The sequence below is a fragment of the Scyliorhinus canicula genome, chromosome 8, assembly GCF_902713615.1.
Source record: "Scyliorhinus canicula chromosome 8, sScyCan1.1, whole genome shotgun sequence".
NCBI classification, from domain to species: domain Eukaryota; kingdom Metazoa; phylum Chordata; class Chondrichthyes; order Carcharhiniformes; family Scyliorhinidae; genus Scyliorhinus; species Scyliorhinus canicula.
In genome coordinates, this window is record NC_052153.1 from 123,578,155 (window position 1) to 123,595,663 (window position 17,509).

The 17,509-nt window shown below is 47.1% G+C and overlaps 1 protein-coding gene across 1 annotated transcript in view; it reads left to right on the top strand.

Annotated features, from left to right (window-relative positions):
• LOC119970486 (solute carrier organic anion transporter family member 3A1-like) overlaps positions 1-17,509 on the top strand; it is a 427,206-nt gene that overhangs the window by 391,263 nt on the left and 18,434 nt on the right. The window contains exon 7 of the mRNA XM_038805186.1: positions 5,739-5,877. Within this exon, the coding sequence (XP_038661114.1) occupies positions 5,739-5,877 (139 nt within the window). The remainder of the gene's footprint in view (positions 1-5,738; positions 5,878-17,509) is intronic.

Sequence of the window (17,509 nt, forward strand, 5' to 3'; positions counted from 1 at the left end):
CAGACTCGATGGGCCGAATGGCCTCCTTCTGCACTGTAAATTCTATGATAATGGAAAAAAATCACCATCGCTACACATGTCTGAGAATCAAGTTCAAAAATTATGGATTGTATTTCTTCATGTAGCTCTTATTGGGATATCACAGCAGAGCAAAGCTAAGGGAAATTGGATAGGGGATTACTGCCTACCGCCACCTAACAGCACGGGCCTCGATTTCTTGCCCTTCCATCCCTCATCTGGTCCAGCAGGGATGATGGCCATCTGACCCTTCACCATTCCATTGCATGAGTGATGAGATGGGGCCTGGAAAATCTGCGCAATTTCCATTCCTTCTGCCACCATTGCCACAGGCCTCAGACAGGATATCAGGGCCAAGGTAAAAATCCTCTTTGTTCCCTCTGGACCCATCCACAAACCTTTTTAAACCTCCTTGCAGTTCATGCATGGCCCTGTTCAGAGAGTGGGGGCAAGGGGGAATTGTGGGGTCTTGTGGACGAGTCAACTCTTTAAATGTTTTTTTCTCAGCTGATTAGCTTAGAGTTTTTGTGCATTTATAGAGTCAGAATTTCCTTGGAATTGTTCCTACTTGGCTGTTGTATCTTGGCCGGAAGAAGAGCTGGTCATATGTTGCACAAATGGTAACGATTTGAGAAAAATCCCAGCCATTTACTTTATGTAATAAAAAATCAAAACGCGACCGCCAACTTTAAAAGTTGACACAGCCCAAAAGACTGACAACTCAGAACAGCCCTGACATGTGAAAGCAAACAGTTCCATGGGCTTTACCACTTCAACAGAACCATTCCTTCATTTGTATTGGAGGAAGAAACATAAATTCAAAAATGCCTGAAGAGAAAATCCACCAATAAACGGCAAAACATGATTGGTGCATTTCTACAAAGGTGGAAGAGAATTCTCCCTGGAAAAATTAACATTTTTAGATTGAAAATAATGCATTTTGGCTCATTTTAAACATGTTATGCTTCACAAGTAATCGATTTAAATCTAAAAAGAGGAAAACAAACTTACGTTTTGAATTTCACAAACCAATTATCCCTTACCTGAACGTTATCTCAACGACCACTCACACATCCAATCCTTAAACTCATTTCAAAACATTCTTTACCATTTCCAGGTCCAATTGACAAATGTTGAACCCCAGCCAGCCTCCTCCCCTTTCACAGGCCAGCGCCTAAATTTGTGAAGTAGCACTGGCACACTGGTATGGAGTCCCAAGGAACAATCAAAATTCATCCTCGGGTCTCAACAGATGGGAACAATTTGAGGAAATTCAGGCATACTTCAGGCATCAGGAGCCCCAACATGGGTCACCTAGCAGAACCTCATCAATATTTCCCCATTGCGATGTCCACAGGCAAATCTGGGGGTTGGAGGTGATCGGCAGGAGAGGACACAGTGGTTAGCACTGCTGCCTCACTGCGCTAGGGTCCCAGGTTTGATTCCGATCTCAGGTGACTGGAATATCTTCATTTTCCCCGTGTCTGCGTGGGTTTCCTCCGGGTTCTCCGGTTTCCTCCCACAGTGCGAAGATGTGCAGATTAGGTGGATTGGCAATTCTAAATTCTAAATAGGTAGGGCTTCAGGGTTACAGGGATAGGGCAGGGGATTGGGACTGGGTAGGGTGCACTTTTGAAGGCTCAGTGCCGACTCAATGGTCCGAATGGCCTCCTTCTGCGCTATAGGGATTCCATGGTTCTACTCTATGGACATGGGAGGGAAAGGTGGGAATATGGAATGGAGAGGGGGTTGGGACTGACTAGCATCCATCATTGTTTTGTGCAGTTCGGAGTTGTACTCACGTTAACTCAGCTCAAAATATGGATCAAATTATGGACTCCTCCTCGTCTATTTGGCTCAGTACAGAGCAGAGCTACTTATTGGGAGACTGCTTCAGCTTTGATTTGTGAGGGTATGTAAGGAAGCAAAATAATAAACTTTGAGAAACATCCTGCTAAACAACCTGCTCTATTTTTCTGTTGCTTGAGGGTTGCTACATTTTATGCGTTGGCATTTTGATTTACTACTGGAACAACCCATAAGTCTCCTTAATGCAATATTAAGGCCACTACTACAATTGTAAAATCAATCTGCAGGTAGTTTTATGAAATTAAGCAACATAATTTATCTGTGCTCTGCTGAGGAAGTGGGAATATAAGGAAGAATTGTGTCAGACGACTTTGCAAAACAGAAACAAGAAACAGACAGAATGGCAGCTAACGCCACGGTTGTTATTCACCACGTGTTAGATTAAGTTCAAGAGCTAATTTGCCATCTATTCCTGCTCCTATTTCTTGTGTTTTTGTGACATTAATCACAGCCCTTATTTCACATTGACAATGGGAGGCACTTGTACCAGATGATTTTGTTTGGAACCATGTTCATTCCTGCTGCAAGTATTGTTTACTGTGACAATATGTCCTCTCAGCCAGTTGCAGCTGTCCAGCTTTGATTAACAGGGCAGGTAAAGCTTCAGGTGCTGTTTAATTTTCTACATATAGTAATTATGCCACATTCCCACTAGAAAGAGTATGACCAACAAGGCATTTTTATAGCTTTACCAGTGCACGCTCCACTTTGTGCCCATTTCCTGGAAACTGTAAAACTGGTGCAAAGAAATCCAAGTTAAGGGACCAACGTTACACTTACGAATAATGTCTGAGTCTATTTTGGAATGCAAACTGGAAATTAATTTTTACAGAATGTAGCTGGCATCTTTTGTTTATAAATACAGGCAGATGAAAACTGAACCTAAAACACAAATGGAGTAAAATAGGATGGCTGACATGCATGGAGGGGTGCACCTGTATCTTGGGCAAGGATCTCCATTTGGGAGACTATGTTCTCCTGCCGGAGCTGAATTGTACGTGATTTGCAGTTCCGCCGGGAGCGCAAATCTCGGAGCAAATCAGAATCCTTTGCCATGCACATTTCTGCATGGCGAAGGAATCCCACTATTGGGGTGCCATTATGAGTGGGCAACCAATAGACAGGAACATGGACAGCAGTAAATTGAAGAGGTGCAGGTTAGGTTGGTCTTAGATTAGGATAAATGGCCGGCACAGCATCGTGGGCTGAAGGGCCTGTACTGTGCTGTACTGTTCTATGTTCTATGTCCCGTGGCTACCCCCCTTGCTCTGGGATTTCAAATAAACCCCTCACCCCCTGGATATTCTGGGTGCTCCTCCTTCCTCCAAGTACAGGGTGACCTGACCCATTCCCCTGCCCCCAAGGGACCACTTAAATAGGGAAGACCCCCCAGGGACCCCCTAAATAGGGAGGACCCCCCCCCCCCCAGGGATCATCCAAATAGGGAGACCACCCCAGGGACCCTCTAAATAGGGAGACAAGCCCCAGTGACCACCTAAATAGAGAGATTCCCACCTCCTCAGAAGAGACCCCCTAACTAAAGGAACCCCCCATGGGACCCTAAATAGAGGAACCCCCCACAGACCCCCCCCCCCCCACCAGAAAAGAGACTTCTGGAAGTGAGAAAACAGTCCAGAGAGGGGCAGTGAAAAAATATAGTTGTAACACTTATCTGGAAGCACCACCTGCCCATTCCTGGAAGAAGAACAGCTATGACCTGTGTTTAAACCCCTCAGATTCATTAGCTGGAAGCAATTCATTAATTTTTGGTAGTGGGCTGTGATGGACAACTTCCACAAATCAGCTGTGAGCCTTGCTTCATTCATCTTTGTAGTTGAGTAAGTCTAAGGGCTGAAACTACCATGTGTACAAACATCAACTACTTCAAAGAGAGTTAAGTGCTTTCAATTTCCAGCTCAGCCCTTCAAAATCACTCAAGCGTGAAAGGGCGTGTTTGGAATGCACTTAACTCTCTTTGATGTCAGGTTTGCGTTTGTTGATACCTGTTGCAAAACCCGCCCACGTGGTGTCAGGCCCGCTAGGCGGATGCAAATGGGTCATGTGCAAATTGTGCAGCATGGTAGCATAGTGGTTAGCACATTTGCTTCACAGCTCCTGGGTCGCAGGTTCGATTCCCGGCTTGGGACAAAATCTGTGCGGAGTCTGCACATTCTCCCCGTGTGTGCATGGGTTTCCTCCAGGTGCTCCGGTTTGCTCCCACAGTCCAAAGATGTGCAGGTTAGGTGGATTGGCCATGCTAAATTGCTCTTAGTGTCCAAAATTGCCCTTAGTGTTGGGTAGGATTACTAGGTTATGGGGATACAGTGGAGGTGTGGGCTTTGGTAGGGTGCTCTTTCCAAGATCCGGTGCAGACTCGATGGGCCAAATGGCTTGCTTCTGCACTGTAAATTCTATGATTAGTATCTTCCTGCTGGTGCATGAGTGTAAACTCTGATCCTGCCGCCACGGGGGCCCAGAGCATTTAGCGCCGATCCCGATTTTCCCTGCCACCCGTTTCTCTGCCAAATCGGGGACCTTGCTACCAGTGGCAGGCTTGCAAGATAGTGTGAAGCTGCCTCATACAGCTCCACTTGTTTCATTGAGATGAAGGGACACAGTCCAAACAATTCTTGCAACTGAATTACACCTTAACTCATTGGATTCTTGGCTGATTGAGAATCCTTTCCCTGTCATTTAGTATCAGCTTGAAAAGGAAACAATAAAATTGTGGACTCATTCAGTAGGTTTATGGTTTAACTGGGAGGCAGAACATTTCTGTGGAAGTAAGATGGATGGAATGTAAAATACACCATTTAGCTATCTGGCCAAGTAATGTTGGAGCTCATCAGTCAAGAAGAGCAGACCACAAAGCTACAGCAATACCATTCCAAATCCGAATGCTCCAACTGTTATAAAATGGGCGGCATGGCAGCACAGTGGTTAGCACTGTTGCTTCACAGTGTCAGGGACCTGGGTTTGGTTCCCAGCTTGGGTCACTGTCTGTCCAGATTCTGCACTTTCTCCCCGTGTCTGTGTGGATTTCCTCGAGGTGCTCCGGTTTCCTCCTACAAGACCCAAAAGACGTGCTTGTTCGATGAATTGGACATTCTGAATTCTCTCTCTTTGTACCCAAATAGGCGCTGCAATGTGGCGACTAGGGGATTTTCACAATAACCTCATTGCAGTGTTAACGTAAGCCTACCTGTGACAGTAAAAAAGATGATGATGAATTAAAAACTCAATGGTAAACTGAAATTTGGTTTAGTCCCCTGCAGTTTTCTTTCCAGTCTTCAAGAATATATTTAAGAAATTCAACCTCTTTCAATACCTCCTGTTCCAGAGTTTGGATCTCGGGCCTACCTTTCTACTCGTTCCACTCAATCATTACTCAAGTGGGTAAACAAGTTCCGTACGAGAACGTGACTCCATAAAGGCCACTTACAGATAATCTGTCGCTTGAACGAATGAAGTGGAGTTAGTGGAGTCTACATAAATCAAGTGAGCTGCCTCTAAATGTGAGAGCTGCTCTTGAATGTGGTTTGTATAATGGAGAAAAGTATTGACCTCAACATACAGCTACCACAGTTGGCAACAAGCTAGAGGAAAGATTCATGCAGTGGAGCTGACACTTTAATAACCTGCAAGACTGTTGATGTCAGCATCAACTTCATCAGCTATTCTAGCATGGTAGTCACATTCCCACTCTGTCTGGAACATGTAGAAATTATCTTTGCAGCATCTCGGCTTGGCCATGTAGTAATGTCCAAATCGATCAGCATCCTTGTGAGGGAACACACACAACATTAGGTTTTGAACATTTTCTCACTTGTGATTTTTAAATTATTTTGCAGTTCCTTCAATGGGTTACAAAGGAATCTAACTGTACCATGTAACGAAGATTGTGGTTGTACGAAAGAGACCTTCAACCCAGTCTGTGGGTCTGATGGCATCACCTACCTATCCCCATGTTTTGCAGGATGCACTAACAAGGTGAATATTCTCATCCTTCATCTTCTTTTATGTACCTATATTTTTTAAGAACTAAATAGAAACTTTCCGTTGATAATGCCAGCTGAGAATGGTGTAAAAAAAGCAGGACATGTCAGTTGAGCTGCATAATGGGTGTTTCGGCCTGCATAGCATGAAACATAGTCATTTTGATTTGCATCTTAAGACTGGTTGAAACCATGACTACCTTGGTGGACATCACTCCTGATATTTATTTCCATGGAATAGCATCTACAAATTTATGCTTCATCTTACCAACTATTCCTTGCTTGCACAAATGGAAATGGGGTGATGACCTGAACCATGGAGATTGTTGGGAGCATAGGAATGGGTCGGTTTTGAGACCTCAATGCATTGTTTTTGTGCAAGGCGGTGTGATTAACCAGGCAGTCCTGGAACCAGTCAGCTACAGTCCATGTTTCCAGGGTCAGTGATTGAGGAGTGGGGAGGGGCATGAGTGTGCATTGTTAAATACTAAGTCCAAGAAGGTTGTACCTGACTCTACAACCTTTGGATGAAGTGAGCATGAGCTCAACCAAACTCTTACACTCATGCCTAGGCCCAGATTTCTACCTCCAAATGAGTGGAGGCAACTTAGAGAAACAAGAAGGCAAGATCTGAAATTAGAAGAAAACTCTTAATTAACTTTCTAAAAAAAATTAAATAAACTAGAAAAACAAAAGTGCTCCAGTTAGAGAATGGCACGGTGGATTGGGGAAGGAGCAAGGTGAGTAGAGTTTAGGGCTGGGATTCTCTGACCCGTCGCTGGGTCGGAGAATCCCTGGGGATGTGAGAATCGCCCCCCAATGCCGGCTTCCCCATTGTTTGGCACCGATTCTCGGGCGCCCGTGGGATTCCCGCCGCACTGGTCGGGAGCCATTGACAGCAGCTCCCCCGCCGATTCTCCGGGCCCCGATGGGCCAAGTGGCCAACGTGTTTGGCCGAGTCCCGCTGGCATGGGTTACTCAGGTCCCACACGGCGGGACTTGGAAGGTGAGTATGCGGGGGCCGTCCTGGAGGCTGGGGGGGGGGGGGGGGGGGGGGGGGTGCCATGGTGGCCTGGCCCGCGATTGGGGCCTACCAATCGGCGGGCGTGCTGGTTCCGTGGGGGCCTATTTTACTCCGCGCCGGGCCCCGGTATATTGCCCGGGAGCCAGCGGGGAGAAGGGAACCCCCGCACATGCGCCACACATACACCGGCCATAGCGCGCATGCGCGGAAATACTCCAGCCGTTCCGTGCATGTGCGGAATCACGGCCGTTCCGCACATGTGTGAACTCGCGCGGGCCGTTCCGCGCTGGCTGGAGCTGCGGGGACCACTCCGGCGCCAACCTAGCCCCCTGGTAAGGGGAGCATTCCCCATTATTGGGACCGTTGACGCCGGAGTGGTTGGCGCCGCTCTTCACGCCGGCGTGGGGACATTACCCCGTTATTGGAGGATCCCGCCCATCATGCTGTAATGAAATTATTCCTCACGTCTGAATTGCTTTTTTTTTGTATTATTACTGTTGCTTTCAGCATCACATTGTAAATTGTCAGGTGCTTGGAAAAGGTCATGCTCCTCAACCTAGTGGGGAAGACAAATAATCTTTCCATGCCCACTAAGAACTGGGTTCATGCTGTGCTAACTTTATGTAAAAGATATTGTTGTTTCTCTGCCATTACAATCTCCATGTTCATGGCCAGATCACTGTCCCCATAAACAGTCTCCTGAACTGAAACCTACCTCTATATTTTCCTGGTGTGTGGGTTAGCATAGCCAACCTCAATCCGCAAATCCTAAATTGTAGACAGCAGCTAAACGCTAATGCAGCAGGGAACTTAAGCAACACAATAACAGGCTTACAATTCCCCTTGTGAAAACTAGGAGCCAGAAATATAAGATAGGCACTAATTAATCCAATAAGGAATTCAGGAGAAACTTCTTCACTCAGAGAGGGGAGAGTATTTGGGACTCACAACCACATGAAGTGGTTGGGAAGAATAGCATGCAAGAAGAAGCTAGACATGTACACAAGGGAGGGAGGAACAGAAAGATATGTTGAGAGGGTGAGATGCATTCGGGTGAAAAGATTACCACTTCGACCTGTTGGGCTAAATAGCCTGTTTCCATATGTAAATTCTATGCAGATGGTACATAATCCTTTGGGGTTGTGAAAACTAAAAGAAAACAGAGGCAAACGTTCTTCTAGCTTTTCTCAGAAAGTTCTTAACTACACGGGCTAATTGTAACTCAGTGTGAATCTGAGATCCAGCGGCAAAAGTAGGTGCAAATTATCGATCACATAGGCTTCATTTGCATGCCTCGACACTGGCTCCTAGCAGAAACCATTGGGAATGACATAACCACCAATGGAGGGGAGTCAGTACTGGTGAGGGAGTCAGGCTGCAGCCTGAAGCCCACAGAGACCCTGCACAGCAAGATAAGTATGGAATTGTTGTTTGATGTGAAATGATACTTTGCAGAACACCTGCTCTTCCCTTACACCAGACAGAATAGACTAATAAGAATGAATTCAGAGACTGAGAGACACCCTGAATTATAAGGACAACATTTTCTTTGATGGAAAAACCAAATTGTTGAGATATTTGCCATCAACGCAACAATTTTGTCTTAACTCATAACAATAACATCAATGCTAAATTACCCTTCACGACAGTTTACTCTAATAACATAGAAGTTACAAAACACAAATCCATTGATATTGAGCAGATGCTAAGCAATCATTCTTGTTTGTCAAACTATACACAAGAAGAGCTCCAGACAGGACTCCAATCCATCAATAGGATGAAGTGTGATTTTATCTCTTACTTGACACCCACACCCAGGGCACGCATTTTTATTTTGCCAGAATTATGATATTTTCCATTTTGGCTCCAATTTCTTTAGTCAATCAGAAAGTGACAGACAAGTGAGTTTTTGTTACAGGAGGCAGCACATTTATAAAAATGGGCCCGTAAATATGGTAGATGAAGTTTAACATGGATAAGTGTGAAGTCATCCATTTTGGCTGGAAAAATGGAAAGGCAACTTCTTATCTAAGTGGGGAGAGACTTCGGGGTGCTCCGCTGCAGAAGGATCTGGGTGTCCTCATGCATGAGTCGCAGGAAATTAGTATGCAGGTACAATAGATAACAAAGAAAGCGAATGGAATGTTGGCATTTATAGTGAAAGTAATAGAGTATAAAGGTAAGGAAGTGTTGGTGCAACTATACAAGGCATTGGTGAGACTGCACCTGGAGTATTGTGCATAGTTTTGGTCCCATTATTTGATGAAAGATACAGTGGCATTGGAGGCAGTTCAGATGAGGTTCATAGGATCATAGAATTTACAGACTCTGCACTGGCCCTTGGAAAGAGCACTCTACCCAAGCCTATGCCTCCACCCAGTAATCAATCCAACTTTTTGAACACCAAGGGGCAATTTATCATGGCCAATCCACCTAACCTGCCCATCTTTGGACTGTGGGAGGAAACTGGAGTACCCGGAGAAAAGCCAAGCAGACACGGGGAGGAGGTGCAAACTTTGTCCGACATATAGTCGTCAGAGGCCAGAATTGAACCCGGGTCCCTGGAGCTGTGAGTCAGCAGTGGTAACCACTGTGCCACCATGCTGCCCTAGGTTCACTAGATTGATTCCAGAGGTGAGCGGCTTGCCTTACGAAGACAGATTGAGCAGTTTAGACCTATACTCTTTAGAGTTTAGAAGAATGAGGGGAGATCAAATTGAGGTATATAAGATGCTAAAAGGTATGGATAAAGTAGACATGGAGCAGATGCTTCCTCGTGTGGGGTATTCTAGATGAAAGGTCATAGTCTCAGGATAAGGGGTAACAAATTTAAAACCGAGATGAGGCAAAACTACTTCTTTTTTCTCAAAGTATAACTTCCCTCTGGGCTCAGGGAAAGAAAATTAACTAGGGCTCTTAATCGTCCCGAGTATCCCATTTAGAAAGAAATGTGGGAGCGGGGTTTAGCAGAATAATTTTGAAATGTCACTTTGGGCGCAATTGGCGGGTGTTTATCGCCGGTCGTGTTGGCGAGATCGCGGCCTCTATTTAACGACACTTAGTGCCATAAATGAGCACCCACAAGTTTCTCGCTATTACGGGGTGTATCGCCATCTGATTCACCAGACTCGCATCTCAGCAGCTCGCCACTAACAAGGGGGAGTTGCTTTTAAATGCCCCTCATTACCAGTCGACACACAAGCATGGCAGGGTGCAGACCTGGGATGCCGACCTGGTCAGACTTCTCAATGCTGTGGGTGAGAGGCGGGCCACCCTGTTCTCCCAATGGGATCAGAGAACCTGCAGCAGGGTCAGCGATGCCCCCTGGGAGGCACTGGCAGTGACTATCAGTTTGGGCAGCATGACCAGGAAGACCGCCGTCCAATGTCAGTAGAAGAGAATGACCTCTACCCAGCTACAAGGGTAAGTTACCACCTCTCTCCTGGCATCAGTTCCACCTGCCACCCCTCAAATTCCCAAACCCATCCCCCCAAATCACTGGCTGACATCTCGCACCCTTCTCATATCCAGTCTTTGTGCTTGTTTCTCAGCACCCCCTGGCACCCACCAGCACCAACCCATCTTATTCAGGTGTGGTACGCACACATGCCACTTGCTATAGACCACCCTGATCCATCCAGTGTGCGGCTCAAAAGGGCCTCTCTTTGTCCCTGCCGGAGAAGATAGCCCATAATAAGCGGGAAAGGGCCAAGACAGGGGACGGAGAACCAGAGATCTGAATCCCCACCTCTGCAAAGAACTGGCCCTGAAGGTCGCAGGATTGACCGAGGAGAGAGCAGTCACCGACAGTGAGGTTCGATGCTCCGCAGTGGTGAGGATCCACTGCCCCTTTATCCAGACTGACCTGTCTCAAGTGAGTTATTCATGTCAGACAAAATGATCAATCCCTCTCACTGACCACATGTCCATTCTATCACATTCTCTTGTAGAATCTCCATCAAATGGCACCAGGCCATCCCATGTAGTCCCCCACCCCTCCCTCCAACACCCAAGAGACCACCTCAGAGAAGCCCTCCGAGGAAACCACCGTTGGCGCATCACAGCTGTCACCCCACCTTCCACCACCGCAGAGACACACACCTCCGTGGGAGACATTAGTGGACAAGCTTCTGGAGCACAACCTGGTGATAACCGCACAGTTGCTGATGTACAGCAGGTTTAGACAGCAACATGCAAGGGGCTCACCTGGCAGAGGTCTGCTAGATCCCAGGAATCAGCTGAGTCCCAGTCAGAACTTCTGGACAAGGTTATCCCAGAGATGATGCGGATACTAGGACACGGCTGTAACATTCAGGAGGGGATGTCAATGACATTCCAGCAAGTGCATAGTTGATTGGAGGAATCCCAAAGGCTATGGGTGCAGAAAATGATGCCTACAATGCGGGGCATCAAGGCCAATACTGCTAGGATGGTGACTGCAGTGGAAAGCCTGCAGCACAAGGTCAGCATCTTGAGTGGTGGTCTCCAAGGCATGGCTCAGTCTGTGACAACCATGGCTGAGGGCCTCAGCATTATGTCCCAATCGCAGGTGGGCATTGCCGAGGCACTGCAGAGTATGGCCCAATCAACGAGGAACGTCGCTGAGAACGTCGACACCATGGTTCATTTGTTTGGCGATTGCTTTGATTAGAGAAAAGGAGGGGCGTGGGCTGGAGGGAGGAGAGGAGGGCAGTTTGGATATGGTTATTGCAAGTTGTGTGTTGAGATTGTTGCTGTTTTGCTTTGGTCCGTATATATGTGAAAATGCATTTGATAAAAATATTTTTAAAAGAAAATAGGGACAAGAGGAGACCATTCGGCCCTTCGAGCCTGCTCCATCATTCATTATGATCATGGCTGATCATCCAACTCAATAGCCTGATCCCGCGTTCCGCAATATCCTTTGATCCCCTTCGCCCTAAGTGCTACATTTAACTACTTCTTGTACACATACAATGTTTTGGCCTCAACTACTTCCTATGGTAGCAAATTCCACAGGCTCACCACTCTCTGGGTGAAGAAATCTCTCCTAATCTCAGTCCTAAATAGTCTACCCCGTAATCTCAGACTGTGACCCCTGGTTCTGGACACCCCCACCAACAGAAACATCTTCTTTGCATCTACCCTGCCTTTAGAATTTTGCAGCTTTCTATGAGACCCCCCTCATTCCTCTGAACTCCAGCGCATACATGCCTAACCGACTTAATCTCTCCTCATATGTCAGCCCTGCCATCCCAGGAATGAGTCTGCAATCAGTAGATGTAGCAAGGTTAAATGAGAATGGGATTGAGCCACTTATAGAACATAGCCAGACCACTAGAGGGCACTGCATAAACATCAATGATTGCAGTCCAGGATCACACGCCCAACATGTTCAGTTTAGTCAACTTAGAAACCACTCAGCTTTCTGTTTGTGAAAATCAACTAAATATATCTTATGGGATTGTCATTGCATTTGTTTATTGGAAAACCTTTCCAGTGTGATCTTCTGCCCTGTTTGAAAGATTGAAAACATCCCAAATATTGATTTGCTGATATCAGGCTTTATAATTAATTCATGAACTGAGAGTGGATGGTTTTGTGGGTAATTTGTTAATTCTCTGACAGTTTTCTAGTCTCAATTGAATGAATAACTTTTGAGATAATGGCTCCAAATGCGCTTGAGGGTGCTGACAGATTCTTGGAATAAAACAGCAAGTGCTGGAAGTACCCAGCAGGTATGGCAGCATCCATGGAGAGAGAAAAACGGAGTTAGTGTTTAATAAGGACACGGGGAGTCCACCTCCCACCCTCCTCATATCCAATCTTTGTGCTTGTTCCTCAGCACCCCATAAGGACACGGGGAGTCCACATCGAGTAAGCTAGAAACAAAGTTTTATTTATACAAACGATATGTATACGACTCTCTCTGTTCAGTGCCTTACTGACCATTGGGTATTTGAGATATGCCTGTATGCTTCACCCGATGCCTATGTATTTACATTGTGTATTTATGTTTGCCCTCTGTATTTTTCTCATGTATGCAATGATCTGTCTGAACTGTATGCAGAACAATACTATTCACGGTACATGTGACAATAAACAAATCCAAATACCCTGCCCCTGGTGGGGAAGACAAGTATCCCCATCTCGTAGGTCCAGTGTGGGATATTGCAAGGGTTTCCGATCAAGGACCTTCAGAACCGAAGGGAGATAGAAATGTAATAGCGTTTGAGCAAGTGGAAGGGCAGAGAGAGGAAGAAGAAGCAAAGGAATAATCTGCCATATTGTAGACTGCAGGAGAGATGCTGACTTCCGGTGGCGGCAATGAGGAGTTAAGCCGCACATTCGGCAGCTCCCGCTGAGAACGGACTTTGGGGCTCTTTTCAGGGCCCCCAACGGAGCTGTAGCGGCAAATCCCGACGGGGGAAGAGGTCAGGAGTCGACCCCAACGGTCCTATGGTCCGGACCAGGAGTGGGGTAAGGGAAAAACCGAAAAAAGCACCCCTGAAAAAACGGGGGAAGGAAGACTGCAGGAGAGATATTTGACAAAAGTGCCTTGGTACAAAGGCCAAAGGGAGTGGTAATGCCTAGATTGAAGAAACAGAAGATTTATCTAGTCTGTGAGTGGCAGAGTAATGAACAGTTACGTTCAAAAGCAAAAACATGAAAAACAAGAATTAAACTGACACATATGCAAAAATAAAGAATCAGAATGAGGGACAGTGTTTATGGCCTTAAAGTTTTGAACTCAGTGTTGAGTCCAGAAGGCTGAAAAGTTTCTAATCAAAAGCTAAGATTCTGTTCCTCAAATTTGCATTGAACTTGACAGCAACACTGCAGCAGGCCGAGGATGGAGATGTCAGTGTGAGAGAAAGGCGACAAATTAACATGGGAGGCCACTTGAAGCGCAGGGTCATGCTGCGCACTGAGCAGGGATGTTTTGTAAAACGGTCATCTAATCTGCATTCGGTCTCCACAATGGAGAGCAAACTACATTGTGAGCAGCGAATAAAGTAGACTAAATTTAAAGAGGCACATGTAAACTGCTGCTTCACCGGGAAGGAGTGTTTGGGGCCTTGGATGGTGATAAAAAAGGTGATAAAATAGCTGTTATATCTCCTACATCCCAGCTTTGACAAAGAGTCATCGGACTCGAAACGTTAGCTCCTTTCTCTCCCTGCAGATGCTGCCAGACTTGCTGAGATTTTCCAGCATTTCCCCTTTCGTTTCATATCTCCTACATTCGCCTGGGAAGGTGCTGTGGGATGGGGACAAAGTGTTGGGGGTGATTGAGGAGTGGACACGGGTGATTCAGACGGAATGGTTCCTTTGGAATAATAACAGTGAGGGGTGGAGAAGATCGGCTTAGCAGTGGCATTATGATGGAAGCGGTGAAAATGATGGAGGATGATTCTTTGGATGCAGAGGCTGCTAGGGTGGGTGGAAGGTGAGGACAAGTGGAAGCTTATCGCAGCTCTGGGAGGCGATGGGGTGGTGATAGAAGTGTGGGAATTAGGTTTGACATAGCTCAGGGCCCTGTCAACCATGGTTCATTGGGAGCCAACACCTTGGTCAATTAGAGTCGACTTGACAACCAATCAGCACTCTTTTCTCCTCCAGTATAAATTGTTGTGATAGTTTGAATTTTTGCATTTTTGTGTTTGTTCAAGACAAAATGCTTCTTCAAGATGTGACTCTTTTAGCAATGTTGAACTTCTGGAGAACCAAGTGACCGTATATCACAGACTCAAAGAATAGTTACATTGCTGAAGGAGGCCATTCAACCTTTCCTTTCTGTACAGAGCAATTCACCAAGTGCCATTCTCCTGCCTTCCCCTCATACCTCTGTGTATTCACTGAGTACATTCTCCTGCCATTCCCCTGTAAACCTGGGCGAGATTCTTCGTTTGGGAGACGGTTCTCCCGCCGGAGAAGAATTGTTACTGAATTATGTTCCCGCCAGGAACCAATTCGGTATCACTCGTCATGCAAATTCAAGGATAGAACATAGAACAGTACAGCACATAACAGGCCCTTCCGTGTCTAGATGTGGAAGGGGAGGGGAGAATTGGGCAGGCATAACTATAAGGTTCAGCATGTCCAAGGTAGGTTCTTTACTCAGAGAGTGGTTAGGGTGTGGAATGGACTGCCTGCTGTGATAGTGGAGTCGGACACTTTAGGAACTTTCAAGTGGTTATTGGATAGGCACATGGAGCACACCAGAATGACAGGGAGTGGGAAAGCTTGATCTTGGTTATGGTGAGGAAGAGGAGGGATTCTCAATGGAATCCCACTATCAGGCCACCATTTTGAGTGGGCGGCCTGATAGCGCAGTCCCACGGCCAGACACCTCCTCCCCCATCACAAATCAGCCCCCACCCCATCCCAGGGACTCCCTAACTAGGGAGACCCCCCACAGAGACCCCAAAATTACAGGGACCCCCATAATAGGGAGACCCCCCGAGGGGACCCGCTTAATAGGGAGCCCCTCCCTGGATCCTCCTTCATAGTGTAAACTCCCCCTGGACCCCTTTAATAGCAAGACTCCCTCGGAGCCCCTTTTTTAGGAAGACCCGCAGGGAACCCTAAATAACGAAGCCCCTCACAGACACCCCCTAACTAGAAGGACGCCCCACAGGGATCCTCTAACTAGAGGGACCTCCCACGGGGACCCTAACTAGTTGTAAAACTTACCTGGAAGCACCATTTATCCATTCCTGAAAGGAGAACAGCCGTGACCTGTGTTTGAACCTCTCATATCAGTTAGCTGCAAGCCATTCATTTCTGGTAGCGGGTTGTGATTGACAGGTTCCACAAAACAGCTGCAGCCTTGATTCGTTCATCTCTCTTCATGGATGAATGATTCCAAGGGTTGAAATCCCAATGTTTACAAACATCAACCACATCAAAGAGAGGTAAGTGCATTGCAATCACATGTTTGGGTGATTGGAATGGACTTAGTGGTTGCAATTCACCGAGGGCCATCTCCCCGTAACCCTACACATTCAGTAAGTGCCATTCCCCTGTCTTCTACCCCTAATCCTGTGTATTCACTGAGTGTCATTCTCTTGCCTTCGCCCCATATCCCTGCACATTCACTGAGTGTCATTTTCTTGCCTTCTCCCCATACCCTTGCACATTCATTGAGTTCCATTCTCCTGCCTTCTCCCTGCAATCCTGAACATTCACTGAGTACTACTCCCCTGCCTTCTCCCCGTATCCCTGCACATTCACTGTGCCATTCTCCTGCCTTCTCCCTGTACCCCTGCACATTCACTGTGCCATTCTCCTGCCTTCTCCCTGTACCCCTGCACATTCACTGTGCCATTCTCCTGCCATCTCCCCGTATCCCTGCACATTCACTGTGCCATTCTCCTGCCTTCTCCCTGTACCCCTGCACATTCACTGTGTCATTCTCCTGCCTTCTCCCTGTACCCCTGCACATTCACTGTGCCATTCTCCTGCCTTCTCCCTGTACCCCTGCACATTCACTGTGTCATTCTCCTGCCATCTCCCCGTATCCCTGCACATTCACTGTGCCATTCTCCTGCCATCTCCCCGTATCCCTGCGCATTCACTGTGCCATTCTCCTGCCTTCTCCCCGTATCCCTGCACATTCACTGTGCCATTCTCCTGCCTTCTCCCTGTACCCCTGCACATTTACTGTGTCATTCTCGTGCCTTCTCCCTGTACCCCTGCACATTCACTGTGCCATTCTCCTGCCTTCTCCCTGTACCCCTGCACATTCACTGTGCCATTCTCCTGCCTTCTCCCTGTACCCCTGCACATTCACTGTGCCATTCTCCTGCCATCTCCCCGTATCCCTGCACATTCACTGTGCCATTCTCCTGCCTTCTCCCCGTATCCCTGCACATTCACTGTGTCATTCTCCTGCCATCTCCCCGTATCCCTGCACATTCACTGTGCCATTCTCCTGCCTTCTCCCTGTACCCCTGCACATTCACTGTGCCATTCTCCTGCCTTCTCCCCGTATCCCTGCACATTCACTGTGCCATTCTCCTGCCTTCTCCCTGTACCCCTGCACATTCACTGTGCCATTCTCCTGCCTTCTCCCTGTACCCCTGCACATTCACTGTGTCATTCTCCTGCCTTCTCCCTGTACCCCTGTACATTCACTGTGCCATTCTCCTGCCTTCTCTCTGTACCCCTGTACATTCACTGTGCCATTCTCCTGCCATCTCCCCGTATCCCTGCACATTCACTGTGCCATTCTCCTGCCTTCTCCCTGTACCCCTGCACATTCACTGTGCCATTCTCCTGCCTTCTCCCTGTACCCCTGCACATTCATTGAGTTCCAGTCTCCTGCCATCTCGCCGAACCCCCCCACATTCATTGAGTTCCATTCTCCTGCCATCTCCCCGTACCCCCGCACATTCATTGAGTTCCAGTCTCCTGCTATCTCCCCGTACCCCTGCACATTCATTGAGTTGCATTCTCCCGTCCTCTGCCTGTAACCCTGTGTACTGACTAAGTGCTATTCTCCTACCATCTCCCCATACCCATGCACTTGCTTCCTTTTCAGATAACAGTCTAATTCCCGCTTGAATGTCTAGATTTACCCTGCCTCCACCTGCAGTACGTTCCATACCTTAACCGTTCA